This window comes from Siniperca chuatsi, linkage group LG23 (genome assembly GCF_020085105.1).
Source record: "Siniperca chuatsi isolate FFG_IHB_CAS linkage group LG23, ASM2008510v1, whole genome shotgun sequence".
In the NCBI taxonomy this organism is placed as follows: domain Eukaryota; kingdom Metazoa; phylum Chordata; class Actinopteri; order Centrarchiformes; family Sinipercidae; genus Siniperca; species Siniperca chuatsi.
This window is the reverse complement of record NC_058064.1, coordinates 23,095,016-23,109,647: the sequence shown is the minus strand read 5'-3', so window position 1 is coordinate 23,109,647 and position 14,632 is coordinate 23,095,016. Positions and strand designations below refer to the sequence as shown.

Sequence of the window (14,632 nt, the reverse complement as noted above, 5' to 3'; positions counted from 1 at the left end):
ACAATCATGGAATAATGCAGAATGCACCATCTTAAAATACTATTTATAAGCTCCTTAGAATCCTCAACTTTGTTGTTCACCATGATAACTGACTGAAAAAGTATCTACCATAAATTCTCACATGAGATTTAATGTTGATGATGCTCATGAAACATTTACTTTATTTTAAAAAAAAGCACGCTTCTAGTATCTTATTTTAAGTCTAGAATTCAAAGTCTCTGCACACGTCACGTCATCATAGCAAATGCAAAAGGAGAATGATAAACATTAGAAAAGAAGACTTCATATATTTATTATTGCAAACCACTACACTTCACCACAGTCTATCTCAATACAGCACTCACATGCCCATATGTACATTAAAAGAGTTGTTGGTCGTTTTGATCGTTGCTCCTGTCCGTACTGGCTAAGAAGTGATCCCTTCCTAACACGACTTTGTAAGAGATGGGGGATTTTGAGCGCCTAGTAACTCTTTCAGTGTATATTTGGTATGTAAGTGAGTACTGTAGTAAGACAAACTTCAAATAGTGTAAACCTATCCTTTACTAGCTGAACTTTAGGCCTCAGGGCATCAACAGACCATCATATGTAATTTGATTCATCAGTTATGATGCTCTGATGATTCAGGTTGAAAAGTGCAGTGTCTTGCAACAGCAGTGTTTGCACGGAGTCTTAGTATCTCCTCTGTAGAAATGACAAAACATTGTATCCATGTTTCTTGAAATGTTTTATATGGTATTACTATATTTAAACATGATATGCGTGATACAGGAGTCTATCATAACATGTATTACACTCATTCCATCCTGTCCATACTCAGCTCATGTTTGTCCACACTGTCACAGTCTTTGGGTTTCAGTAGCACTTCAGTCATGATAGGAGTGAACATACCTGTATATCAGTTAACATCCCATACCCTGCAGATAGAACACAACAAAAACTACAGCTTTATCCGTGTAGTTTCTAATCGTAGCCTTTCCATTCCAACATGTTGATATTTCCGGTTTAAGTTCAACACAGCCTCCATAATTTTCTGGCCTTCAGCATCCATGCTCTGGAACAATGCGACACTTAAGGATCTTCAGGTAGTTCTGGACCTTATTGGAGTCTCGGCGAAAGCAGTAGAGGAGGTCATAGTCTTTCATCAGGTGCCACTCAGCACTGTCAGATGGCAACGAAGCCTCAGGAGAAGCCAGGCTGCTGACAGAGTTACTTATTATCCCCAACATCTGCATCTGGAGCAGAGAGGACACACATAAGCTTTGCACAATTATAACAAACCCGTTTACAAGAATGAAGCCATAACAGTGTTTCTGAGTACACAGAAATCCTGAAGATCAATAGGTACATGCATGCAGAGGTGTTCCTGTTTTTTTTAGCCCACCCTCATTGATTTAAATGTGGTGGACAAAATCATAGAAACACCTGTCAGTATGAGTCACCCTTTTGATTTGTAGAAGAGATATTTTTGGAGGTCTTGTTTTTATTTTTTTCATTCATTCATTCATTCATTGTTTATTTCACCCATTTTAGTGTACTAACATAATTGACTTATACTAACTTGCAATAACTGTCATTTTCTTACAAAGAAATTATAAAACTAGAATATAACATTTCTGTATATACAAAGTTTGTGGAGTCTGCAAAAAATGTAAACAAAAGACGTCAGCTTACCATACATGTTACTCATTAAGTTCGTGACATACTTCATACCGTCTATTTCAAGACATGTTGGAAACGGTTCTGAACATATGATGTCATTAGTATGTAATTCTCTGTCAACCTCAGTTAAATTACTGTTTATGTGTTGTTCTTTGTTATCTATGTTATTAAATTATACTCTATATTGTTATATGAATCTGAGGGTGAAAGGGGCATTTTGGATTTGTTGTGTGATGTAATGACTTTGTTTTTTCATTTAATAAGATCACTGAAAAAAGACTACATCCCTGGAAGCTACATTAGACGGCAGCTCCACGCATCTACTACACATAATGCCAAATTTTGATTACCATTTTATTTGAGGTAGGATGCAACATCACAGAATTGTTGCAACTTTGGGTTTAAAACTTTTTGTTTTCACCTTTATTTATTCAGGGTGGAGTTTCAGGAACACACTGATCACATTCACACAGTTACACCTGAAAGTCATCCAGTACAACCACAGTCTGATCTGCTGGCCAATGAGCAGCTCCACTGGAGCAGTTCAAGAGCACCTCAGTGCTGCTTCTCTAACAACTAGGCCACCACTGCCCCCAAAGTCTAAAACTTTTTGGGTCCTAATATCTTTGAAGCAGGAACCTGGAATTAACTCTACACTTAAAGCAAGTACTGTAACTGGGTGCTACAAGGCTCATGTAAACTACCTCCCACACCATTTCACTTTGGCATTTTATAAGACATACAGTACCTTCTCAGCCACTTTCTCTACACCTTTGCGTAGCTCGTGCACCATGTCACTCATCTCAAGAGCTTTATTGGAGCTGAAGTTGTTGAAGTCGTGGTGAGCTATGCTCTGGTGGAAATGCCACAGAGGATCCCTCCATGCCACCAAGAGCTTCAGAATCACCTCCATCAGCTCCTCTCTCTACAGTGACAACAGTGTGGACCCATTATACATTTAAAAGTCAGTTCAAACTCAAGCCATCCTTCAGAAGTCATCACAGTTGTGTGTAGTTAGGATGAAATTTGTATCACTAAAAGTCATTGGAAGTTTGGGATGATGCAAAAATAAAAGTAAAGGGACACAACAGAAAAAAATAATATGAAGAAACATACATAATGCATGTAAACATTAGGAGATATAAACAACATACATTATGAAATTTTTCCAGCATCCATGTATAGGTACAAGGAAGGGAAATGCTGAGAAAGGATTAGAGAACTCTACATTTTTATTGTAAATATGATGTGGACAATGCATGCCAATGAAAGAAAATAGCTTTTATAAAGGTTAATTCACCGCCATTCTCTGAGCGTTCTCCTTGCCATTTGGGGTGAGGATGGTGGAGGTGTGACAGTTGCGACTGACCCGGCCAATCTGATTCTTACTGGGCAGGAAGTACTGCTCCTGACAGGACAAACATGAACGAAAGAATGAAATGTCAGAGGTCAGGTGTTATCTAAATGTCAACTGTGGCTAGAGTACAGAAGTGATGAATGAAATAGTAGAATGGTCTGCTATTGCAAATAATCACAAATGATTAAGGATATACGGTATATCTCTGTGTGTGTGTGTGTGTGTGTGTGTGAGAGTGTGTGTGTGTACACTCAGTTGCCAGTTTATTAGGTATACCTAGCTAAAACTAATGCAGTCTAATACAACAGTTCTACAATAAATCCTATCTTCATGAAGGTTTTAATGTTCAGTTTTGAACATTGAACTACAATGCGTTATACTGACAGGTGTTTCTATTATTTTGTCCGCATCATTTATATTAATGAGGGTGGGCTAAATACAGCATAATACATAATGAATGAACACACACACATACTCATCCTTAGCATATGTATATATAGCTTTAAATGTTTTAGGAACATCTACACAATTTCTCTAGTTTAAGCTAGAATTTCTATATAGTCCAAATAACACATTTGTTTTGACCAAACATAAATATCACCATTACAAAATCAAACTTATTCATTAAACATCATGAGAAAAGCATTGTCAGAAAATTGCTTGAGAAGACTCACAAACTTGGAGTGAAGGTCATTCGAAATGCCGTGCATCCTGGCTGAGTGTTGGATGACCCGGTCAAACAGGTTAGCCAGGGAGAGGACATGGCACCCAGCTTGGGCATTGGTACAGATGGGTGCTGCACCCATGCTGGTCAGTCTGCTGCAGAACAACAGACAGACGAACACCACCCACACAACAGACACTAGGAGAGACCAAAGACCAACGGAAGAACAAAAGAACTAGATAAAACAAAACTGAAAAAAATTATCCAAAACATACAGCAAGTCTCAACCAGAATCATATCTTATTCTTAAGAATCTGGTATAACTGAGATAAGGTCATGTCCTATGAAAAGTGTGTATGTGTGTTTTTAAGATGTTTGAGTCAGGATAAAAAATCTGAATGAAATAAAGAGACAAAATCATAATGGAGTGGTGGTTTAGGGAAAATGCAGAGGTGAATAGGAAGTGAACAGGATGGCATGCAGAAAGAAGACTGTCAGTTCTTCCTTTAGGTTCCTTTAAAGTTCTGAAATAGCTACCTGATCTGATGTTTCCAGGCATCCTGCAGGGTGCAGAGAGGCTCCTGTCTCAGAGCAGAGGGTGCAGAAGCTTTTCTATTCAAAGACCCCCGCAGCTTCATATGAGGGTCTCTCACTGACCATTTCCCTCTTACACTTTAATATCAAAGAGAAAGAGAGGGAGGGAGGAGGAGAGAGAGACAGAGGGTGGGGGCAGGGAAGGGTAAAACATTTACAATGATTATCAGCTCCTGTGAGCCAGACATAAGCACTACATCATAAAGTACTGTAGTGCTTACAGTGTCTATATATATATATATATATATATAACGGAAAATTGATATTCACATATTATTCATGCAAAATGTTATTTATTTATTTAAGGACAATGCACATTTCTGTAAATGTGCCAGTGTGTGCCAGGAAGTTAATTTTCATCTGCAGTCCTTTGTCAAGATGTTCTATAACAGTTTTTCAGTATCTAATAATAATTATTATTATCTCAGTAAAATAACTTGTACTTAAGCAGTCCTTCGAGTGCTAACGTCCTATGCCTATGTCCTGCATTTGTGTGTGTGTGTGTATGGACTGAAGTAACCTAAGGCGGTCTGCAAGAGTGATGACATCATCAACCTAGGACGTCATTTCAACAAAGCATCATTGGACTATTTGTCCAACACATTTTGGTAGTTGACACTCAGCAGGCATCTCCAGTACCTATTATTAATGTCTGCATGCCTTCCAGCTGGAGAACAGATATACAGCCTATTAAAAGGTCATTTAGAGCATTCCAGGCACTAATAGGAAGAGAAGAGTAAGCTGATGAGTGAGCTTTCTAGGAGCTCAGAACGACACCATAGGGCAGCAGTAAATGAATGTCATGTTGTTTAGAAAGTCAGTTGAATGACGTCAAGTAATTGTAGCCTGGATCAGTTCCTCTTTGTTGTAGACAGTTGACTCACCTTTCTATGTGATGGTCTATGGCATGGCTAATAGAAGTTGGCTTACTTGGCTAATAGAAACATAGTAAGAAAACAGAAAAGGTTATGATTCCTAAGACAATGTTCGTGCTTGATTTATTTTGAAAAGTAAGAAATTTAAACCTTAGAAATCTTTGAAAATATAGAAAGCCTTGTAATTTATAGAATAAAAGTAAATACTAATACTAGAAGTAGATGTTTTGAAATTTTCAGCAGTAGCAGTGGTAGCAGCAGTGGTGACAGTAATAGCTTTAACAATACTAGTTGTATTAGCTGTATTAGTTGGTTAGTTAATATTATGTGTTGCAGTAGTGAATGTAGTGGTAATAGTAACACAAAGTAACAAGCCTAAAAGTCTGGAATCATGCTAGTGACCAGGTAAGACTGGAATGATGAAAAGTGAAGAGATAACTTGTTGCTGTTCTTATCACTAGTGGGGTGGGCCGCCTGAAAGTGGTGCCCAAAGAAAAAATATATGTTCTGTATGGTGGTCATTTTAAGTTATCTCAGACTTGCATGTTCAGATCTGGCTCATTCTTTTTTCCAAATTTTCAATGCTTTACTGATGGCAGTGTACTGTCACTGTCACGGTCATTACCTCAGCTGAAATTACTCATGCATGCTTTTCAAAAAAACATAGATAAAACTGACATGTCATTGATTGAATTGATAGCTTGCCAAATTATTATTTATATTGCTATCTGTCTAATAAATCTTAGTAATTTTTGTTTTTTTACCAAAACAAATTATTTTCCTAATTACTTCTAGTGGCATCTATCTACATGAAAGATAGTTTTGGTGTCATTTGTCCAGGTTTTATATCTGTCTCAGAGCCTCCAGCCCAATACAATGGTGATGTTGCAGCATAGTCACTTGACTTGACTCGCCTGAAATACTGTACAGTACCTCTGCTAACATCTAACATCATACATTATAACGCCACCCTTCTGACACCTCTTCAAAACAAAAATTTGCAAATAATAATATGACAACAAAACATCTGGTATTACCATTTAATATATTAATTATATATATAAATTAGAGAGAGCGAGGTTTTGAGGGGTTTGGGGGAATTCTATGTGGTCTCTGTTTTTTTTTTAATAGTAGAATAGTAATTGTAGTGTTAATATTAATAAATTAGTAATAATAGGAATGACAGCTATAGTAACAGAGCCAATAACAACAACTGTAGTAGCAGCAGGTGGCCCACAACCACAGATCCAGTCTCTGCAGCTACAGAGGCAGAAATACCTGCTGAAAGTGACAGAAGGAGAGAGGAGAGAAACGAGAAAGCACAAAACTACGGGAGAGAGAAGATGTTGAGTTGGTAACATGCAGTAATGGGATAAAAATGCATACAGATGGAGAGGGAGAGAAGGAGAGAGGAAAGAGGTGCATCATGGGAAGTCTCCCGGCAGTCTAGGGCTATAGTAGCATAACTAAGGGATGGTTCAGGACTCACCCAAGCCAGCCATAACGAGAAGCTTTATCAAAGAGGAAAGTCTTAAGCCTACTCTTAAATGTGGAGATGGTGTCTGCCTCCCAAACCCAAACTGGGATCTGATTCCACAGGAGAGGAGCTTGATAACTGAAGGCTCTGGATCCCGGTCTACTTTTAGAGAATCTAGGAACCACGAGTAACCCTGCATCCTGGGAGTGCAGTGTTCTAGTCGGATGATATGGTATTATGAGATCTTTAAGATACGATGGTGCCAGAACATTAAGAGCTTTCTAGGTGAGGAGAAGGATTTTAAATTCTGTTCTGGATTTTACAGGGAGCCAGTGCAGAGAAGCTAATATTGGAGAGATATGATCTTATTTCCCTAGTTCTTGTAAGTACACGTGCCGCAGCATTCTGGATCAACTGGAGAGTCTTAAGGGACTTATTTGGGCAGCCGGATAATAAGGAATTGCAGTAGTCCAGCCTAAAAGTAACAAATGCATGCACTAATTTTTCTGCATCATTTTCAGACAGGATGTGCCTGATTTTTGCAATATTACGTAGATGAAAAGATAACTCAGAGGTTCCTTACGGTGCTGCTGAAGGCCAGGGCAATGCCATCTAGAGTAACTATATCTTTAGATAATGTGTCTCAGAGGTGTTTGGGACCAAGTATAATAACTTCAGTTTTACCAAAACAGGCTGACATCCTGCACAAACTCATGAGAAAAAATTAGGACATCCCATGATATATTTAGTTATTTTTTAAGAACTAAATATATCAAGATTTCAGTATTTGATCTTCTTTCAAACAATATCTGTAGATAAAAGTGATGTAATTGAACCAAAAACAATTAAAATTTTACTTTGTTACAATATATTTAACAAAAAATGAACAAAGATGCCAGTTTCTACTGAGGAAAAGTTACACACCTTACACCCTATACCCTAATAGCTTGTATTGCCCCCTTTGGCTGAAATAACCTCAATTAGACATTTCCTATAACTGTCTATCAGTCTCTGACAAGCGTGTAGGAGAAACTACAGTTGTTCACATAATCGCAAAAAACGCAAAGTTAGTGTAACAAACAAAAGCTAAGAGTGTGTGTGTGTGTTTGGGGGGGAGGGTGTTAATGGGGGACATCCCTGTCCTCCTGTAGGCCTACACTTTTATATGACCTAATAAATAGAGACTGTAAGCATTGAATTAAATGATAAAATCCTAAGACTATTTAATGTTGCTGCTATTCAAGTGTAAATTATATCATAATTTTAAATAAAACATACAAAATAAGGCGGAATCTAAATATAGGCCCAATAGGCAGAATAAGAAAAAGATCTGTTTAAAATAAGAATATTTGGGGTAGTGACAACAATACGCTGCCGTAGGTGTACACGCATGTTTCATTCAATGAAAGTTTCAGTGATGCCTAGAGGCTGGTGCTCCACGTGACTCTCCTGCACAATCACACACACACACACACTCACATATGCACTGGGGAACATAGTGTTGTTGGGCAGACAGTCTCGTGTTGTCATATTCAGGCTGACCTGCAGAGTAACAGGGTGACTGTTACAGCCGTACATGCCCACAGGCCAGCACCCTCGCAGGCTTTGGCCTTTCACTCAATTTTTTACAGCACAAGAACTTCTCCTTTGACGACTGACTGGCAACTGAAGCTACCATATTGAAAAATACAGTAGTTTTGTTCATAATTGATACCTTCAGTAGTGTAATTTAGCACTGTCATTCACATGCACTGGTATCGTGTAATATATTTAATTGTCATAGTTAATTCAGTATAGTGTTTGTCAGATGAGATTAATTTTAAGAATTCCCACATTTAAATGACAGCTGGCTTGTCACTCTGCCTTCGAGTGTAGCCATTCGGATAAACTATAGACACATTGCCTTCTGACATGAACTACTTCTTTTCTAGCATAACCCAGCCCTTATAGCTTTTACTGTACCAGCCACTAGAGGTGTTCCGTACGAACAAATCTTCCATCACAGAATTTTCAAACTGAACTGACTACAGGGCCATATGTGAGCTAGGAAGTCAACTAGGGTGCCACCAGCAGGAGGGGCCCCAAAGAGAAAGACATTTTTTGCAATTCATTTAAAAATGGGTTTTTAATTAACTTTAGACACCCAATTGACTTGTAAAAGTCAAACTCATGCCAATGCTAGCATTACCTTGGTAAATAAGCCCTATGTTGCAATGCAATATACACCTGATTTTGATAGGAGACTGCAGGCAGACTCTGTATGGAGACACTGGGAGCTGTGCTGACACTCGCTTTCATATTGAAACTACTCGCTGACGCTTATTATGTGACCCACACAGATTGGTTTCTCACACCACTGCGTAAGAATCACAGGCATTGAAACACATACATGGATGTTCCTTGCAAACATGTTGTGAACTTCAGAGCCACAAAGAAATGAGCTGCAGCAAGTAGTCTCAATTAATGATACGACAGCGAGTGTGTAAATGATGCGTGAATATCTTCTTTGAGTTGTAAAAATTTATGTTTTGTAGGTGAACCATACCTCTAAGGCTGCATCCAAACAAAGTTTCATTTAAAAACGGCGTTTTAAAATGAAAACTATTTCTGTCCAGATGACTGTTTCAGAAATAATCTCCATCCATACTTACACGCCTGAAAACGCATATCACATAACCATTCACGTACACTGGGCATGCACATGCCGGTGTAAACAGGAAGCAGGACAAAAATAATGAGGCAGAGAAACGTGACTGCTCTTCACAAAATCCTCCCAGCTTTTAAAGAGCTCATAATATCTTATTACCCTACTAGAACACTGCGCTCCCAGAATGCAGGATTACTTGTGGTTCCTAGAGTCTCCAAAAGTTATCAAGCTCCACTCCTGTGGAATCAGATCCCAGTTTGGGAGGCAGACACCATCTCCACATTTAAGAGTAGGCTTAAGACTTTCCTCTTTGATAAAGCTTAGTTATGCTGCTATAGGCCTAGACTGCCGGTAGACTTCCCATGATGGTAAATGGACTGTACTTGTATAACGGCTTTCTAGTCTTCCTAGTCTAAGCTTCACACACTACATATCACATTCACCCCCTTCACACACAGATGGCATGCTAACTTCTCATCAGTCCAAAGAAATTAACTAATCATTCACACACCGAGGGCTATGCCTTGGGGTTCAGTGTCTTGCCCAAGGACACTTCGACATGTGGGCTGGGCTGACCACTAAGCCACATCCACCCCGCACTGAGCTCCTCTCTCTCTCCATCTGTATGCATTCTTATCTACATTTTCTCTCTCCTGTAGTTTGTGCTTTCTCGTCTCTCTCCCTCTGTCACTTTCAGCACGTATTTCTGCCTCCGGAGCTGCAGAGTCTGGATTTATGATTGCAAGGCATCCTCTGTTCCTGCTTGACAATCTCTACTACAATTATTATTATTAGTCTTACTACTATTATTATTACATTATTATTCCTGTCATTATTATTACTATTATTATTTTATTAATATTTATATTACCACTATCATTCTGGTCTGGTTCTGCTCTAGGTTTCTGCCTATTAAAAGGACGTTTTTCCTTGCCACTGTTGCCAAGTACTTGCTCATGGTGGGATTTGTTGGGTCTCTGTAAATAATATTAAAAAGAATACGGTCTAGACCTGCTCTATAGGACAAGTGCAATGAGATAACTTCTGTTATGAATTGGCGCTATATAATAATATATAATTGAATTGAATTGTATCAATGTGAATGTGTTTGTTCCTTATGGTGGGTGCTAGGGAGTGAAAAGAAATACACACACTTCTTGCGACAGCACGCTCCCCATGCACAGCAGTGACCCCCTAGAAATAATTACTATACATTTGCCATAGCTGTTTCACCTGCTCAAGCATATTTTGATCTGGTGGCAAATCCTTCATATCTCTGCTTGTCCCCGATCCAAGTCACTATTTAGTTTCACTTGCTGCAGCCTGTAAGTGTGCTACTTCCTGTAAGTGTCCAGAGCAGCAAGTAAGATTAAGAATGGTTTCTAGTGGTGATGTTATTATGTAATTTAAAAAAATTAAAATCATTAAGTTAAGTTACCTTATATTATTTCTGTGTTTTCCCTTACATACAGGTGGAGAAGGAATGCCCTATAGGTGTCATACCATCACGAGCCTCCAGAACAATTTCAGTGCTCCTTGTCATAAATTCTCCGAGTGTATGGAACTCGACTGGAGGGATGAACAGCATTCTTTTAAAAGATATTCCCTCATTTGGTGATGGTGATGGTGGTGGACAGAACTGTCTAATCCAAAATCTCTCATAGGTGTTCAGTTGAGTTGAGATGTGGTGACTGAAGGCCAAAGCAGATGATTTATGTGATTTTCATACTCATCAGTTCATTCAGTGAGCCTTTGTGCCCTGTATTTATGTGTTCATAACACATGCACCATTGTCAAAAAGTGATATTTTAGGTCAGTCATCATCACTAACAATAGTTTATGGCACTAATCAAATAACACTTGTAAAAGTGCCTCATAATAAAGGCCATCAGAACATGATGAAACATAATAAAACACCAAAAACACAATAAATCTAAGCACACACAAAAATAAAGTTTGACTAGCCTGAAAGATTCCCTCCAGACATGGTATAAGACATCAAAATTCTCTGCTTGGAATAAGACCTTGTGTCTGAATTAATTATGTAGTTAAAAATTCTTAAAATGATATCTACTTCTTCTCTATCATTGAAAAATGAAAATATTTCATATTCATTTCAAAGGTTTAATTGCTGGACACAAGATGTCTCCTACTTCAGTGAAAAGTCCATTCTCAGTGTATATGCATTGGAGGCTTCAAGTTTCCACATTACACTTGTGTAAGTTGCACACTGGACCACTATTGGCTTCAAACTTGTGTTGTCACAAAATCATGTTCATATGTACATTTCTTAAACTCAGATTTAAGGAAGCACAGTGAAACATTCTCCCTTCATCAGATAAAGGTGAAAACAGCCTTCTAGTATCAAAGTCTTTACATACATCATTCTGCACAACGAAGCTCAAACATCCCAGTGAAGGAATAATAAGTAAAATACATTTTTAAGAGCAGGAGGACTTTAAAGATGAACATTACAAATTAGATTTGCAACTGTGGTACACTGGTCTGAGGTGCACTCCACACATTCTTCTTTTATAAATACCAGTTTATGTGTGGGGAATTGTCATAGTTAGCCACTATGCCCCCTGATCCTCTTGTACTCTTTTGTATCTGCCCTCCCTTGTGTTTCTTGGCTGTCCCCTGTCTGTTGTTGTCTGTAAGTGTGTGTTCTGGCTGGCTCTCCGATCTCCCGGCTGCGGTTGATTACCGGCACACCTGTTCTCCATCATCTATCACAACAGTTTATCTACTGGGCTCATCCACACTTCCTGCGCCAGATCGTCTTCATACCCGTGTATGCACAACGTGAAACGGCCTCCGCACGTAAGCAAACGGTTTTAGTGCTTAAATACTTACCTTGATGGTAACCTCGTCTGTCTCTGTCACAGATCTACGCCTTGTCGGTAATCTCCGTTCCAGTCATTCCCCGGATCCCCGAGACTTCCACTCCACGCCAGCGGTCACGACGCTCCTGTTCCCCCGACTCCCGGACTTCAGTACCAGGTTTCACGGACCCATCGCCAGGTCAGCCCAGCCTGCCGCCACACCAGCCAGCCCAGAACCAGTCCCCGTCGTCTCCGCTCAAAGAGCCGCCACTCGGCCTCGGTCCTGGTCCCGTCGAGTCCACGGAACGAGCACGAACAACGCCGGACACTACATATCTCCTTGACGACAACAATAAAACTGTTCGAGCCCTTATCTGCTCTGTCCGTGTGTCCTGCTTTTGGGTCCCCAGTTCGGCCTCCCGACAAGAATGACATATAACCAGCTACTTCATTAGTCAGAATTAAATTAATCTATAATTAAAATTATATGCAAAGAAGAACTTCTATTCTTTCCAACACTACAGTTGTTATTGCTACCTCACTACTGCTGCTGCTTCTGCTATTTTTATTACTACGGTGTGTTACTACAGCTTCCTCTTCCTCCTCCTCTTTCCTACCACTACCAACAGAAGACCATTATGATACACTGAAAACTTTGATAATGTCTTGACAACACAGGCTGTTCTCCCTGCAGCGCTGAGCGGTGTATTAATATCGGTCTGGATTGGTGAGTGTTGCTGCTGTTTAGGTGGTGACCTTGTTGACTCTGAGAAGTCTGCTCTCACATTCTTCACATTTCCCACAGTCATCCTCAAACCCCCCTTCTACAAACTTCTACAAACTTTTCTTAGAGGCAGAGCTGCTCTGGATGCACACATCATCGTATTGGCTCAATTAAAACTTAATGGGTACTAAATGTTTTTGGCTCAATTACCCTGTTAAAAAAAAAAATAAAGACTTCATATTCTGAAGCCTAGCACGCTACTAACTAAAAATGTAATCTAGCCTTGTTACATTGTTAAACAGACTGGTTGTTGATTACAAAATCTCTAATGTGTGTACACGTGACAGAAATGCACTGAGAAATTAAATGTTACAGAAACATTGTTTGACAAGAATGTAAACATGGGGGTCACCTTCAGTGCTAAACAGGAGATTAGCAACTTGGGTAGCAGGTGCCCCAGTTCAATATTATCAAGATTTAAGGTCATATATTGCCATCATCAACATAGTCATGACATGGTAAAAACATAAAATGACTATTGTCAAACAATGTGTTTACATGCACATTAGTGAGAAAGGAGCCAGGGTTTGAACTTCTCTCTCAAACTCTCTCTTTTCATTCTTGACACAAGTCTATCACAAGGGTGACTGTCTGAAAATGTACGCCATAACAGATTTGTACAGATTTAACAAACGAGATATAACATGTTCATCAGTGAGCTGTAGAGGTGTTGATAGGCAGATTTTGTTACCTTTGTTGTAGCTGTTTCTCTACTCTTTTCAGTTTAAAATTCCCTATTTATTGATATGCATTCATACTTCTATTACTGCTGTGCACACCAGAGGAGTGCAGTATCCACCATCGCATAATCATCTTAATAAGCTACACTTGACAGTACTATTACTTATTACTTATATTATTACATTGTATTATTATACCGTTAATACTTATAATCATAATTATTTTAACTTACATATGTAAGTTAATTTACGTAACGTATTTAACTTACGTCATGTACATAACTTAACTTAACTGACATAACTAATGTACTTATTTGAACCAAAACCATGATCTTTTCCTAAACCTAACCAAGTAGTTTTGGTGCCTAAACCTGACCAAACTACAACCATTTCAACCACATGTTTATTGTTGTTACCATGACGACAAAGGTCACCTGACTATGAGGACGAATGTCACCTGACTATTGTTACCATGATAACGGTCACCTGACGAAGGCCACCTGACTTCGTCTTTTCCTGTAAGTCCTGTATGTTATTGAACATAATCTGTATTATAAAACATAGCTATCACCAAAAATGTGCCGTGGAATTAAAAATACAAGTTCAGCAAAAGATGGGGGCCTGAAACATAAAAAAATAAGACAACAATTTTCAAAATCCAAGTGTTAGCTTTCATCACGGTGTACAGTGCAGTGTCTTCTTAAAAGTTCCTAGCAAAGAGTTTCCTCCCTGTTGCATTGGATATGGACATCATATTTTTTAATCAATTTACTCCTACATTGATTGGTTGACAGGTGACAGGTCTGTATCCATGATTGTGAAATAAAATATTCATCAACACCTAGGAGTGTGAAAAGGAACTAGATTGGATGAAATTAGATTAGATTAAAACATTTACAATAAAATTATAAATAAAATTAAATAACAAATAAAAATTACTTTAAATTAAATTAATGAAAATGTAATTAAATAAAAATATTACATTACATTAGATTAAATAATTTAAATTAAATTAAGCTAAATCAATTGAATTAATGGAAACATATTAAATTATTAATTAAATTAAT

The 14,632-nt window shown here is 38.4% G+C and overlaps 1 protein-coding gene and 1 long non-coding RNA gene across 3 annotated transcripts; one reads left to right on the top strand and one right to left on the bottom strand.

Moving 5' to 3' along the window:
- Positions 1–270: 270 nt before the first annotated feature.
- On the bottom strand, positions 271–12,267 carry LOC122871334 (prolactin-like). Of its 2 annotated transcripts, none has more exons than XM_044186334.1 (6): positions 12,133–12,267; positions 4,221–4,355; positions 3,694–3,899; positions 2,963–3,070; positions 2,411–2,587; positions 271–1,235 (listed from the first exon to the last, which is right to left on the bottom strand). In XM_044186334.1, exons 2-6 carry the CDS (start codon positions 4,240–4,242, stop codon positions 1,041–1,043), a joined length of 708 nt encoding a protein of 235 aa, XP_044042269.1. In that variant the 5' UTR covers positions 4,243–4,355; positions 12,133–12,267; the 3' UTR covers positions 271–1,040. The 2 variants fall into 2 exon arrangements, with proteins under 2 accessions (XP_044042269.1, XP_044042270.1); XM_044186335.1 differs by having other exon boundaries at positions 3,694–3,881.
- LOC122871336 lies at positions 7,224–13,077 on the top strand. Its single transcript, XR_006376845.1, has 2 exons — positions 7,224–12,070; positions 12,165–13,077. It is a non-coding gene; the product is annotated as an uncharacterized LOC122871336 (long non-coding RNA).
- Positions 13,078–14,632: the final 1,555 nt, after the last annotated feature.

Bases quoted from the DNA above. Each gene is read 5' to 3' on its own strand.
- LOC122871334 (XM_044186334.1), bottom strand. From the start codon at position 4,242: ATGCCTGGAAACATCAGATCAG. The intron at 2,588-2,962 runs GTGAATTAACCT...TTGTCACTGTAG, and splicing joins AGAACGCTCAGAGAATGGCG to AGAGAGGAGCTGATGGAGGT. The intron at 1,236-2,410 runs GTACTGTATGTC...TCTCTGCTCCAG, and splicing joins TAGAGAAAGTGGCTGAGAAG to ATGCAGATGTTGGGGATAAT.